This window comes from Euphorbia lathyris, chromosome 2 (genome assembly GCF_963576675.1).
Source record: "Euphorbia lathyris chromosome 2, ddEupLath1.1, whole genome shotgun sequence".
Classification (NCBI taxonomy): Eukaryota; Viridiplantae; Streptophyta; class Magnoliopsida; order Malpighiales; family Euphorbiaceae; genus Euphorbia; species Euphorbia lathyris.
This window is the reverse complement of record NC_088911.1, coordinates 115,822,706-115,838,035: the sequence shown is the minus strand read 5'-3', so window position 1 is coordinate 115,838,035 and position 15,330 is coordinate 115,822,706. Positions and strand designations below refer to the sequence as shown.

At 39.2% G+C, this 15,330-nt stretch overlaps 1 protein-coding gene across 1 annotated transcript; it reads right to left on the bottom strand.

Annotated features, from left to right (window-relative positions):
- Window positions 1-6,102: 6,102 nt before the first annotated feature.
- On the bottom strand, window positions 6,103-8,535 carry LOC136219594 (protein PSK SIMULATOR 3). The gene has a single exon (XM_066007055.1). It carries the CDS (start codon window positions 8,134-8,136, stop codon window positions 6,316-6,318), a length of 1,821 nt encoding a protein of 606 aa, XP_065863127.1. The 5' UTR covers window positions 8,137-8,535; the 3' UTR covers window positions 6,103-6,315.
- Between the last annotated feature and the right edge of the window lie 6,795 nt (window positions 8,536-15,330).

Genomic DNA, 15,330 nt, shown 5'->3' with positions numbered 1-15,330 from the left:
CCCACCTTAATGATTCAAACTAGCCAAAGCAATTCTCAACCTCCTAAATCACCCTAACCTGAATATCAATTTCACGAAGGATAATAGTAGTTCATCCTTTGTTATGATTAATTCTGGTAAAGGCATCTTAGGAAATTATCACCATCAAAACAACATTGAAACCTACAACCTAAACAGTTACTTTAGTAAGATGCTACCAAAATGTTCTCTTCCTTTTTTCGATGGTACTGATGTGGAGTTTTGGCTGAGTAAGTGTGAGAAGTATTTTCAGTTGTTTGAAGTCGATGAAGAAAGAAGGTTGGATCTTGTGGGTTTGTATTTGCAAGCTCATGCAGAGAAATGGTTCGAAAAATGGATCAAAAGCCAAACAGTAGATAACTGGGAAATTTTTATGGAGGGCGAGCCTTGGCGCAACGGTAAACGTTGTTGTCGTGTGACCAAGAGATCATGGGTTCGAGTCTTAGGAGCGGCCTCTTGCCAAATAATTTGGTAGGAGAAGGCTTGCCCCAGTACACCCTTATGGTAGGACCCCCCGCTCAGCAGGGACGCGTAGATCAAATCAGCCTACTGAAATATATGTTGACATCAAATAAGCAAAATTGCAAGAACAACACCTTAAAGATATGTTTGAAGCCTTCCTTCAAAACCTCATGACCCTACAACTCTGTTAAGAAAACAAAGTCGTCTAGACCACATAGGCGTTCGAAATTGAGAATCCGTCCCGATTTTCTGCGATTAATCCCTCTTGGCGTATCTTTGGCTCCTGGACGAATTTTATCCGTCTGGACGTCACCTAAGTGATGATGAACACCATAGTTTTTTATTATTATAATTTACTTTTGAACATTTCGCATGATTATTCTTGAATCATTTCTAATTAATGAAATCATTTCTATCTTCTTTCTAAATTCTTTTCTTCTTTTCTAATTCTTTGTTTCTCTTCTATCGAATTCTTCTTTACCCATTAATTCTATTACTACCCTACGGAATCCTTAATCCTGGCTTTTTTATAGTTTCTTTAAAGTTACATCTTATAAATAGAAGAAAATAATTGTTTTTTACTATTAAAATGTAAATTTCTCAGATGAAATGAATAACATTATTAAATTTTATATATAACGCTAACTTTTTGTTACCAATAGTAACTTAATGTGACAAAAAAAATAGAAACTTAATACTAAAATAAAAGATGCACCAAAATTATAATGATATACTTGAAGTATTGCAGTCTAACTTGGTTTGTTTTATTAGATATGGATGCTTTAAATAAGCAGTACATCAGGATTGTGTTACAACAAAATAGGAATTACAATTTCAAATATTTGTTACTTGATTTACGGCAACTGTACAGAGACTAAGTCTCATAGATATCTCAACTAAATGTGTAATATCAATATTACCCTTATCACTCCCCTTCAAGTTAAGGGTGGACACACTTTTAACTTGTCCCGTAATAGGAGAAACCGGGACTTAGAGAGTGGTTTGGTCAAGATGTCCGCTGTTTGATCCAATGTACAGATATAGCAAACACGAAGTTCTTGACGAGCAACCTTGTCCCGTACAAAGTGGAAGTCAATCTCCAAGTGCTTAGACCGATCATGGAATATTGGATTAGCTGTAAGATATGTAGCTCCAAGATTGTCACACCATAAAATTGGTGCAGAAGATGTGTGGAATCCAATTTCCTTCATGAGCATTTGTAACCAAAGGACCTCCGAGGCAAGAGAGGCAAGCGCACGATACTCAGCCTCAGTGGAGGATCGTGAGACCGTATGTTGTTTACGAGAACGCCAAGACACTAAATTTGGGCCAACATAAACAGCAAACCCAGAAGTAGATTTTCGATCATCAAGATCACCTCCCCAGTCAGCATCAGCAAAGCCAGAAATTTCAAATGAACGACCTCGTTGGATATGAATGCCGTGGGACGAGGTTGAGTGAAGATATCGAAGAATACGCTTCACTGCTTTCCAGTGATCAACAGTAGGTTGATGCATAAATTGGCTAACTTTATTAACTGAATGGCTGATGTCTGGGCGAGTGATAGTAGCATAATACAAACCACCAACAATGCTACGGTAGAGACCCGAATCAGGGAATGGTTCACCAGTAGTAATACTAAGCTTCGTTGAAGTGCAAGAGGGTGTTGAGATACCTTTAGCTGCTGCCATATTAGATTTATCTAACAAATCCAAAATGTATTTTCGTTGATTCAGGTGTAGGGAAGATTCAGACCATGTAGCTTCCAAACCAAGAAAATAAGATAACTTTCCAAGATCACGAATTGCAAAACGTGACTGTAGTTTTTGCACAAGTCTCCCAATTGCACTAACATCTGAACCAGTCAAGAGAATATCGTCAACATAGAGTAAACAGAAAATACGAATGCCACCAATATTACAAAAATACAAAGATGAATCTGCCTTGGAGCAAACAAAACCAAGCTCAGAGAGAGCTTCTGTTAAGCACCGGTGCCACATCCTTGGTGCTTGCTTCAACCCATATAAGCTCTTTTTCAATTTACAGACATGAGTAGGGAGTTCCGGATTGACGAAACCAGGCGGCTGTTGCATGTAGATTGTCTCATCTAACGTGCCATGTAAGAATGCATTAGATACATCAAGTTGTTTGATTGACCAACCATTGGAAACAGCAATTGACAAGATCAATCGAATTGTTGTTGGCTTGATGACAGGACTGTAGGTTTGCTCATAATCAAGACCTGGTCTTTGATGAAAGCCCTTGGAAACCAATCTTGCCTTGTGCCGATCAATTGAACCATCAGATTTTAATTTTTTACGGAGTACCCATCGACACCCAATAATGTTTGACGCTTCATGAGACGGAACCAATTTCCAAGTGCCATTGTCTATAAGGGCGTTGTACTCTGCTTGCATTGCTTCTCTCCATTCCTGTTGCATTAAGGCCTTGGTATAACAGGTAGGTGTTATATTTTCTGCAACTGCTTGTAATATTTTTGGTTTTAATGAACCAGTTTGTTTCCGAGTAACCATAGGGTGTGTTTTAGTGACTGGTGGCTGAGGTACTATTGTGTTTGGGATAGGTGTGTCGTGTTGAGGTATGGGATTATTGGGCTGATTTTGTGAAGGTGCACTTATGGGGTGGTAATTAGGAAAATTAATTCCTAAGGGACTAGATGGTGGTGGTCGTGAATTTGGTGCAATAGTTGGTGGAGGTAAAGGATTTAATCTCCTGGTGGGTTGTAAATTGGTTACTGGGTTAGGTAAATTTAGTGGTGGATTAAATGAATTTAATGTGGTATGAGGTTGTGTGTCAGGTGGTATCACATTAAATGGTTCTCGTGCAGATGGAAACGTAACTGTAACTAGAGTAGTGCACTGATCAGACATAGACACAAGGCGCGATTCACGTTCTAACTCCGGAAATGGAAAATCCTGTTCATTGAAGACAACATGACGTGAGATATAAAGTTTATCAGCAAGTAAATCATAGCATTTATAACCTTTATGAATTTTACTATACCCAAGAAAAATGCATTTGCGAGAACGAGGAAGCAACTTGTGAGAATTATAAGGACGGAGCCAAGGATAACATAAACAACCGAAGGAACGAAGCATGTTATAATCGGGTTTGCATCCAAACAATTTTTCATACGGTGTGCAAAAATTGAGAATAGAAGCTGGTAATCTATTAATGACATACATTGCACATTCAAATGCATATGACCAGAATTTATTTGGTAATTTGGCATGGTGAAGTAAAGATAAACCGGTTTCAACAACATGGCGATGTTTTCTTTCAGCACAACCGTTTTGTTCCGGGGTGTATGGACATGACACTCTGTGATTTATGCCATTTTTGCTCAAGTATGAAGTTAAAGCTTGGAATTCACCACCCCAATCAGATTGAAAATTAAGAATTGGTCGATTAAAGTATTTCTCAACAAGTGTTCGGAATTTAATAAAAACACTTAAGACTTCGGATTTATATTTCACAAAGAATAGCCACGAAAATTTACTATAATGGTCATAAAAAAGCACATAATATCGAAAATTATCATGTGAATTAATGGGAGCAGGTCCCCACACATCCGAACACACCAATTCCAAAGGATTAGAGGCAACAAAGGTAGATTTGGGAAAGGGAAGGCGATGTGCCTTACTAACACAACATGAATCACATAAACGAACATCTTTATTATCATGAAACTCAAGATTATTCTGCATCAACGTTTTCTTAACAATGGGAAAATTAGCATGCCCTAACCGAGCATGCCATAAAGGAAGACTAATATTAAAAGCTTGAACACGAGTAGACAATGATGAAGGTAGAGACATGGAGTAGAGCCCATCTTTATTCACCCCGCGATATATCTCCTTCTTTGTCTTCAAATCCTTCAAAACAAAGTGGTTAGCGAAAAATTCGACTGAAATAGGATTTGAACGAGTAAGAGAGGAAATAGACAGAAGATTGTGAACAGTATTAGGAACATGGAGAATATTTTGAAATTTGACTGGTGTATTTGAGATATGAAAATTAGAATGACCAACACGAGAGATGGGTATAGTATTTCCATTACCTACTGTAACCTCTTCGGGGCCGTCATATTCAGAGTGAACATGAAGATTTTCCAAGTCCGCTGTTAAATGATGAGTCGCGCCAGAGTCTAGGAGCCAATCAGTGGAGGTCGAGTGAGAGGTTGTTGCCATGTTGGAGGAGGGTTTGAAGGAACCACGGGTGTTGCGACTAAATTTAGGTGAAGGGCACTGTTTTGCAATGTGACCGGCACCTTTACAGTTATGACAAGTGAGAGTGCTTACATCGAGAGTGGCAGGCGTACTGCTGTTTGGACGATTAAATTGATGGTTAAAAAATCTACCCCGACCACGACCTCGGCCTCGATTACTGTTCATGGCAGAATAGTGAACAGACGGAGAGAAAGTGGAAGTGACATGTTCTCTAGACAATTGTCTCTCTTCACTGAGCAAGAGGCCTGTTAAATCATCAAATGAAATAGGCTCAAGTCGGGCCTCAAGAGCACGGACGAACGGGCGATAAGCCACACCGAGTCCATCAATGGTTGCTTCAACTAAATCATCATCAGTGACTGCATGATTGAGGGCAGTGAGCTGATCGCTGATTAGTTTGGCCTTTTGTAAGTAAGTAGAGATATTGTCGTTTTCTCTACGAAGATTATGCAAACGATGTTTGAGATCACGAACTTGTGTTCGAGAACCAGTTGCGTAAGCCTTAGCAAGCTTATTCCAGGCGGCAGCCGCCGTTTCAGCCCCAACAATCTGAGATAACACAGACTCTGATAAAGATGATATTATCAGACTTAAGACCTGTTGGTCTTTTGATTCCCAAGATTCATAAGTCGGATTATCAGCTCCGGTGGGCAAACTCTTCGGGGGCGCATCGATGGTTGCATCAAGGTGATGTGCCAACCGTTGTCCTTTTAAAAGTGGCAATAATTGAGTTTTCCAGAGCAAATAATTGCTTGGAGTGAGTTTGTGGTTGATTTGAGTAGATATGTGTGAAATAGGAGAAGATGTGGTGAGGGGACCAATGGTATTTTGAGTGGCAGAAGTTGTTCCATTCTCAGCCATGTGTGCTGCAATTTTTTTGAGTTTAAACGGACGAAAAAACTGCAGAGTTGTTAAACCTCAAGGAAGCTCTGATACCATGAAGTATTGCAGTCTAACTTGGTTTGTTTTATTAGATATGGATGCTTTAAATAAGCAGTACATCAGGATTGTGTTACAACAAAATAGGAATTACAATTTCAAATATTTGTTACTTGATTTACGGCAACTGTACAGAGACTAAGTCTCATAGATATCTCAACTAAATGTGTAATATCAATATTACCCTTATCAATACTTGTATCCTATTTTTTTCCTAAAAGGAACATAATTTTCTCAAGAAGATGTTAATACAAATGGTGTTTTAATTAGTTGGAGTTGGACCACAATTCATCAACCATTAATACAACCATTAATTTAAATGGGCCATATCAGAAATTAACAACTCTTAGCCCACAAATTAATAACAGGAAACAGTTATTTAATTCTTCCTTTTAGCCTGTTTTTGCACATTCAGATACATTAACTTAAAATAGAATACAAGACAACAACAATTTTCATAAGCAAAAAAGATGAAATTGTACACAAAAGATATGTGCTTTTTTCATAAATAATTGAAGTTGTGTACTTCAAATGCCAAACAAACACTTCCTAATGCTTGGCATTCAAGTACACAGATCAAAGTATCAGGGGTCAACAAACTATCCTTTGCTTTACAAACTTAATTTCTTCAACTATCTAACTAAACTCAAGCCAACGCGGCTCGGCATTGCATTTGCCACTGCATACAGTCTTCGAAATCGAAGCTACTTGCACAATCCAACAGCGCGTTCTGCTGATGTTCGTATCGACATATGTAATTCAACCCCACAAGAAGCTCACAGATAGCTGCCTCTGTCTTTTCCCTATCAGCAAAATACAATGTCTGAAGCAGAAGAACATTCGTCCGTTTCACTATTTGATGTTGCTCGAAGTTTCGCTCACTTTGCCACCTGATCATGTTATGAGCAAGCGGAGCAAGCCATCGTAAGATCCCATCGAGCGTTTCTTTCCAATCGTGGGCGAGTGGAGCATCGTAGATAGCTAGATTCTTTACATAAGACTTGAGATTAATCCTCAGAGACATTCTCAAGCTTGTCGGTAACATCTGATACAAATCAGCCCTAGCTTCCTCGCCGACTAAATGGGGGTACCGCAGCAGCTTCTCTATAACAATGATGACATTCGCGTAACGCATAGCAAGAGCAGAACCTCCTACAGTAGAAGCCGGAGCATGTACTGTTAACCTGCTTTTCGGGCCAAAGCAAGCATTCATCGCAGTACCCTTAGCTTGTCTTTGATCTTCATTACAACTTGGAATCCTACTAGAACAACCTGAAAGGCTCGGACGCTCTCTCTTCAATCCCGCATTGCCAACACTACAGCATCCAGGAATTTGGCCACTGCGGTCTTCGATCTCAGTCACAACATCATCCTCATCCTCATCATCATCAAACTTAGAAGCTGAACTACTCAAACTTAGACAATCCATGAAAAGCCTTCCAGGACTAGTTCCACAAGGAAAAATGATTTCTTCTGCTCGAAACAGCGTGTCTTCACCTTTCCGAGAATCAACCCGGGGCTTAATACTTGACTGCCTTTTCACCATTGGAGGTCTCTCAATTGGTCCAGATTGACATCCATTACCGCTTCTTCTGCTAATCGCTCGTTTCAATGGCCCCGAAGTCATCATTTGAGTGGAAACCTTTACCTCCCCGAATTCATCTTTCATCATCATCGGAGGAGGAGAGCCTACACCTCCAATTGCCCTAAAATTCTCCCTCCTCAAAATAGATTCCCCAAAAACCACACAAATCTTAGCATAAATAGTACATACTGTTCTAGCCAACAACTCAACAACCTTATCATAAGTCTGGTTCCAAAGGGAAATATCCTTAAGATGTCTCACATCCTGCTTTTGCCAAATAAGTTTCTGCTCAAACGCTCTCCGGCTCTCCTCGTGCTGATTCAGCTGGAATTTCTTCATTGCTTGCTCCAATTCACATAACACCTCCATTTCAGAATACAAATTCGATGTTGCAGTCACATACCTCTCCAATTTCCTAATCATCCCCTCCATATCTTTAACTAAAACCCCCAATTGCTTTACATCAATAACCCCAGTCACTATATCCCCATAAACATGCTCAAACCCCTGCAAAGCAGGCTCAGAACATTTCTTCCCTAGCCTAGAAACAACAGTTGCTACCCTGTTCAAATCATCGAGCTTCTCAGCTAAAGCAAGCTGAAGAAGGTAACTCTCATCTGTGGAAACCAAGTTTTTAACTCCCTCAGTTTTCAAGATCTCAGCTTTAAGCTTGAAGACCTCGGAATCGGTGAGGGATTTATGGAGATGTACTGTTTTAGACATGATGTTAGCAACCTCAAAAGAAAGTATGCCAATAATTTCTCTCTGTTTGGTGTCTAATCTTTTTGGGTTCTTCTTTTTATAAGGTTCTAGAAGTAAAGCGTGCTTGAGATTGCTACTTACCTGGTTACCCATCTTCAATATCCAAGCTTCAGCCACCATTTCTGCTCCCCGAGATCTGAAATTGCTCTTCTCCTCAAATTCTGCAGCCTATTTGAAGAAGAGGGCAAAATCAAATACAAGTACCCTTGTAGAGTGAAAACCAATTTTGCCCATTTCTATGGAAGAAATACGAGATAGAACAATTGGGGGTTTTCGTTTAAGAAGCAGAAAGGAAAGAAATTTGGCGTGGGGAACATAATAGAAGGGCGTGGTGGCGATGCAATTGATGCGAGATGAAAGAATGGAGGGAAAAATAATGAAGGAATGAGTAAGGAACAGCTTTTGAGATATGCAACAATGGCGAAAAGAAGATGGATTTTTGAAAAGAAAAAGAAAAGGGAGAAAATTGATGTCTGTGGCAGAGTGTTTAGAAATTTGAAACTAGTTTACAGACTCTTATGCAATTTCAATATTTGTAACCATCCTTTTTTTTCTTTTTTTTAATGATTTCATTTTTAACTTATTTTATTTATCAAATGGTCCCTCTCCAACACTATATTAATTAAATTAAGGTCGAATTTCAAATATTCATTTTCTCTGGGTCTCGAATTTCATATATTCATTTTCTTTGGGTAAACATCACAAAAAGGAAAACAAGAAAAAACAAAAAAATCTTTGGGTATATTTTATTTGGATAGGGGTCAATTCAATTGGCCTTAAATTATTATGATTATTTAAATAAATTTTATTCGATTCTTGGAGTCAAATTAGTCAATAATATGTGTAAACATAAGAAAAATCAACCTATGTCAACAAAAATCATCATTTTAGATTGATTTAACCGTACATATTAAGTTGGATGAACAAATTAATACATCAATTTTGAATCAAATTGATTCTATTAGTCAAGTTTAGTTGGCTAAACCTAAATGGAAGCATAAGGAGGTAGAGATTCAATTCGATTGTTGTAAATAAAGCTTTATTATACTTGTATAATGTTATAAAAGACTATTACACAAATGAAGAATTCGTGTATGGGAGTAGATTTAGCGACTACTCAGAGATAAATCTAAGTTTTCATGGATTTGAGGAGCAAGTCCGTCTCCTATCAGATTTATCACAATCCTGGAAGGTAGTGGACCGTAGGAAAGGGAGAAAAAAAATCATTACCTCACCATCCTCAGTAGTAGTTTTACTGTCTCGACTAAAGTACTTATGCTCCATCATTGGTCGCATTCATCTAATCTCTAGTTGAAATAATTTTGATGTTGTGCATTTTGACAATCATTTCAGTTTTGGATTAGGATATGTTTTTGAGGATAACTATATTTGGTTCAAACGTGTTTTTTGGATCCTGGATTTATCAATGGATCTACTATCGAAGTCTATGATCTGAAGGCTCTATATTCAAGGATTTTGTTTTTAGATTCTTGTTAGTTTATTTCCGACAATATCAAGTGTCGACATATCCCCTTGAATTAGTAGAAATAGCCTACAACACTTACTAATCATATCGATTAATAACATATATATAGATATATTACTTGATTACTTGTAAAATTTTAAAATTAATTTTTTTTATATAAAAGAATCAGCTCGTATTAAAAATTTCTATCCAAATCAATACAAGCATACAGAAACGAAGGATAATCAGAAATCAAAATTTGAGGACAATTTAAATTAAGCTTCCATTTAGCAAGTTCGTGAGCAGCACAATTAACAAAACGTCCTTCAAAAGTGAAGCACAAGTCAGCGAAGGAGCTGGCTACTGCACGAATAAATCTCGTCACCCCATCGATATAGCTCACGTCTCTAGAAGATTGAATAGCTTTGATGGCAATCTTACAATCTGAAGAAACCAAAGTCCTTGAAAAACCACATTGTCTTGCAAACACCAACCCGTTCAGGATAGCAAGTAACTCTGCATGTACCACTAACCAGCACTGACCCAAGGGACACACACCACTCATCCGCACATCCCCATTCACATCATAAACCAGAAAACCCGCAACCCCAATATTGCGATGCGTAGAAAAGGAAGCATCACAATTAAGCTTAAGCATACCAGGGGGGCGACGTCCATTGAGGATGATTTAAACTCTCCGACTGTATAGCTGGTGTGTGAATACTACATGAAACTACCGCATTATCGGCACCGATACTAAAAGCATGGTCATCTAATGGCTTCTTTCCATGATTAACTCTGTTATGATCGAACCACAACATCTAGATAAACGTACAGAAGCGCATGAATTCTTCATTCGGCAATACCCGATATAACGCCTCAAACCACTCGAGACACATACCCCCATCTACCGAGTAAACCTTCACCGAGAATCCACCATTTCGGAGATTGCACACGGAACTTAAATAGGTGCAAAAGCGAACCATCAGTCCGACCACACAAAGAGCAGTTCGGTATCACCGGGATGTTCCTACCGAACAAATCAGCAGAACTAGGCAAAAAATTATGACAGCAAGCCCATATCAGATGTAGCACCTTCGGGGGGATTTTAAGCTTCCATAAATGCTTCCAAAACAACCGAGGACCAATCGAAGTGGAAGGGAAATCAGCAAGAACCCTGTTTTGATCCATAGCCGCCAAATATCCGGACTTAACCTCATACTTTCCATCCCGTGAAGCAGGCCAATAGAATATGTCCGCCATATTAGGCTGTAAAGGGATTCGTAAAATTGCATCAGCATCTTCCGCGAAGCAGCATTCTTTGACAACTGATGTGCTCTAGACTCCAGTACATGCAATAAAAAAAAGAATCAACGTACACAGAGGGGCAGCCCATCGTAGAGACAGAGGATGACCACAAGGCAAAGCCGAAACCCAATGATCCTCCAAAATTCAGATTGACATCCCATAACCAACTCGCCAAAGACCACCCCGTAGTAAAATAAAACGAACAGTAATTAGACTCCTCTAAACATAGTTGTCAATCGCCCTGTAAGTAACATCAATCCAAGAATGAAACCTCATATATTTGCTTCGGAATACCTAAGCACCAAGAAAAGACGGTTGGTCCATAATACGCCACAACTGCTTCACTATCAGGGCTTGATTAAATAACAATAAATGTCTAAACCCAAGTCCACCCTCTTTCTTACTAACACAGAGTCTATCCCATCGGGCCTAATTAATAGTTCGTTTATTATTAGAATCCCCCCATCAATAACCAGCAATAATTGCATGTATTTCCTCACAAAGAGTCTTCAGAACCAGAAAGCAACCCATGACATACTACGGGATAGCCATAGCAACTGCCTTAGTCAAAACCTCATTTCCACCTCTCAAAAAAACCCGCCTCATTCCACCCGTAAATTCTTTTATTGAGCCGATCCCTAAGAAATTTAAAAACAAGTTTTTTTTTTACCTTCCCAAAATTGTTGGGAGTCCCAAATATTTTGGAAAAGCATCAATAATTTTGACCCCCATAAACTCCCATCAGGCTCTCTTTAAAAGACACAAAAAATTGGAGCTAAAACTAATCTCAAACTTATCAAAATTGACACACTACCCATAAGCTCGACCATACTGTTCAATCATATCCTTGAACACTACCATTTCCTCGAAAGAAGCCTTAAAAAAATTAGTGAATCATCTGCAAAAAAAAAAAAAAAAAGATGAATGATCATAGGGCCACCAGGACCAAGAACAATCCCATGTAAAGCATTATCAATCTCAGCCTTTTTAATCAGAGATGAAAACCCTTCAACACATAGTAAAAACAAATAAGCTGAAATGGGATCTCCTTGACGGAGACCCTTACTAGGAATCAAATAGCCTTTAGGCACCCCATTTATAAGAAAAGAAAAAAAAGTAGACGTGATACACCTTAACACAATATCCACAAATAGGCCTGGAAACATCATCCTTCTCATAACCATCTCCACAAATGACCAATCCACCTGATCATAAGCTTTACTTATATTTAATTTCAGGGTGCAAAATTCCTTCCTCCCATGACACTTATATTTCATCGAATGAAATGTCTCAAAAGCAATAAGTGCATTGTCAGTTATTAATCTTCTTGGGACACACTGCATATGACTAATGAGAACCTCTAATAGCCTTTTAATATAGTTAGCTAACACCTTGGAACAAGTTTGTGTATTACATTACACAAACTAATAGGGCGCAAATCTTTTATCGTGCAAAGGGACTGTACTTTTGGAATTAGAGTGATATATGTATGATTAAAATTAAGAGGAAATACCATACCATTGAGGAAAACAATCATATCCCTAGACACATCATCACCGATAATATCCTAGTATGTACTATAGAAGAGTGCACGCATGCCATCAGGCCTTGGAGCTTTCGTTGGGTTGCATACAGTCCAAAGCTAATTTAACTTCCTCCTTCATAAATGGACTAACAAGAATCTCCACATCACTCTCAGCTAGCCGAGACTCAATTGAATCTTGAACCCTCTCAGAGCAGTACCGGAGCAGACATGGTGAATAGTTTTTGATAATACGAAGTAACAATATTTTCAATCTCCACATCCGATTCACACCAATTCCTCTCCTCATCCTTGAGCTTATTCAACGAATTACATTTCTTCCTAGAATTTTCCTTACTGTGAAAAACCCGTGTATTCCTGCCCCCATCTACCAACCACTCAACCCTGGATCTCTGCTTCCACACCTCTTCCTTTTTCCCCAACAAACACCCCATTTAGAAGAAATCTAATTCAACTCTGCATCAACCTTAGTAGACCCCCTTCGCACCTGCAGGCGATCAAAATTCTCAGTTAAACTGTTAATTTGCTTCCCAAGATGACCAACCATGTCCCTATTCCAAACCCGCAATTTATTGCTACAATTAGCGATTCTCTCTGTTGCATCCACCCTAGTATTTTCACTAGTCGCACCCCATGAATCGGAAATAACATTCCTACAATCAGCCTCTTTAACCCATAATTTTTCAAATCTAAACGAACATCTTCCCAGAGTAATTTTCCCAGCTGAGTCTAAAAGAATAGAGGCATGATCGGAACAAACTCGAGCCAAATGATACACACACAAGTTAGGAAACAGCATATCCCATGCAACCCCCCTTAAAAACGATCCAATCTTTCTTGAATCAAACCCTCTCCATGACGTCCGTTAGTCCAAGTAAAAGCAGCTCCTTTGTATCCCAAATCAAATAATTCACAATCATTGAGGCACTCACAGAATGCTTGTTGTGTATGATCATTACAATCACGCCCCCCCATTTTCTCAAAAGAATATAAAATCTCATTAAAATCTACCAAAGCTTAGTCATGGTTCATCTTCTCGAGCATACAACTCCCACATCATACTTCATGTACAATGTTTATTATTTCCCTCCGGCCATCCATATACCCCAGTTCCTCTCCAACAGACCACCCTTTGTTCATTTTGAACCCCGAAATGAATACAATGGTCAGAATATCCCAATATTTTAACCCCGAGATCTTTATTCCAATAAAGTATCAAACCCCCTACCCTTCCTACTGCAAGCATAGTAAAAAAGTTAGATTTATTGAACCTTTGCTTCACCCCATCCATTTCCTTCTGGCTTAAATGAGATTCCATAAGAAAAACCAAATTCGGGCATTTACGGCTCAGAAGCCACACAAGTGCTTAGACCGTTCGGGGGTTACCCAGCCCCTAGATGCTCCAACTTAAGGTTTTCATAACTCCTAGCGGGTCTGCTCAGTAGTCGCCGCCATAAACTCATCTCTTTCATTCAGTTTGTTGTCTACCTTGTGTCTCTTTAGAATGGATGCACGACCAAACTCAAGCCAATTCTTATTATCCTTAAAAAAATTGTATCCTCTTTTGTCCCCCCAATTGAGCCTCCCCCGAACTTTAGGTAGGCCCCTCATTGCTAAGACCAGGAAGGCTCCTTTTACCATGTGCAAGTTTCTTGATCTTAGTCCGGCCACCAAGATTAGATGTAAGCCGCCCTCCCTCATTTACCTTTTCACTGATGCCTCCACTAGGAGGCCTTTTGCCATTTACAACATTGACATGAACTACCAAAGCCTCCACGGATACTACCCATGCATCCCTCCTATTATTCATAGCATCATCCATATTAGTCTTCCCCTCTAAACCATCCTTAGCAGCCCTAAATTCTGATGACACCACCATCATAACCGATCTTATATCCTTAGCAGTCGCTTGACTACCATCCTGACCAATTACAATCCCTTCCATACCATCTTGTAAGATTGTCTCATCCACTGCCATAATATGATCCTTGGTGTGATTTCCCCTAGCCTCATCCATAAATTGATCAATAAATTCCACCACCTTTTTCTGTGAGATCCGACTCCACCCAACAAACTCATCAACTATTAGGCTAGAAGAAGAACAAACAACCTTAGCAGATCGAACCTTGACCGAAGAAGCATGTAAACATGGATCAAATGGCCATTCAGAACCAACTAAATCCTCAGGCCTTTCCGAACAGTCATCATAGCCAACCTACCACACCAATAGCAAAAAATCGGTAATCTTTAGTATCTAAAAGCTACCCACACACAATCCCCTCTACTATTTTTCACCACCACACCTCTTGTTAGAGGCCTAGATATATTCACTAACACCCAAACCCTCACACAACTACTCCACGACCCAACATCCTCCTCATTAATAGCCACAATCCTCCCAACCCGCATAGCCACAGCCTGAATCGACCCTAAATCCCTTCTATTTAGTGGAAGGTTGAAAATGCGAACCCAGAAATCGCAATAGTCCATTTGTAATTCATTCGGCTGCTCATGACCTACCAATTCCTGGAAAATCACCAATCGCCATTCATAATGCCAAGGTCCATCACTTAGAATTTTATCCTGATCCCTTTTATTCCCAAATTCACATACAAAGAGACGATCTCCAAAATCTTTCAACTTAAAACTCTTAATCCGCCAACCAATTCGAAAAGCTTGAGACATCCCCTTCAAATCGAGTGGCTTATATGACAAAACCTTACCAATCAGACCAAATTTAGAAACCCTCTCACTGGTACCCTAGACCTTCTCCAAATCCAGAACCGCGCTCTCACAATCAAAAAGTTGAATGTTCTGAAACATGCGCTTAATCTGATCTGACATAGCCCTGAGAAAAACAAAGAAAATAAGAAAGATGACCACAGAGAGCAGTAACAGCTAAAAATCGGTAGAAAAACCCTCTCACCGCAATCCTAGCAGAGGAGAGGAAAAGGGACCACATCGGGCATAATCCTATTAAATATTTAAAATTAAATTT

Bases quoted from the DNA above. Each gene is read 5' to 3' on its own strand.
- LOC136219594 (XM_066007055.1), bottom strand. From the start codon at position 8,136: ATGGTGGCTGAAGCTTGGATATTGAAGATGGGTAACCAGGTAAGTAGC.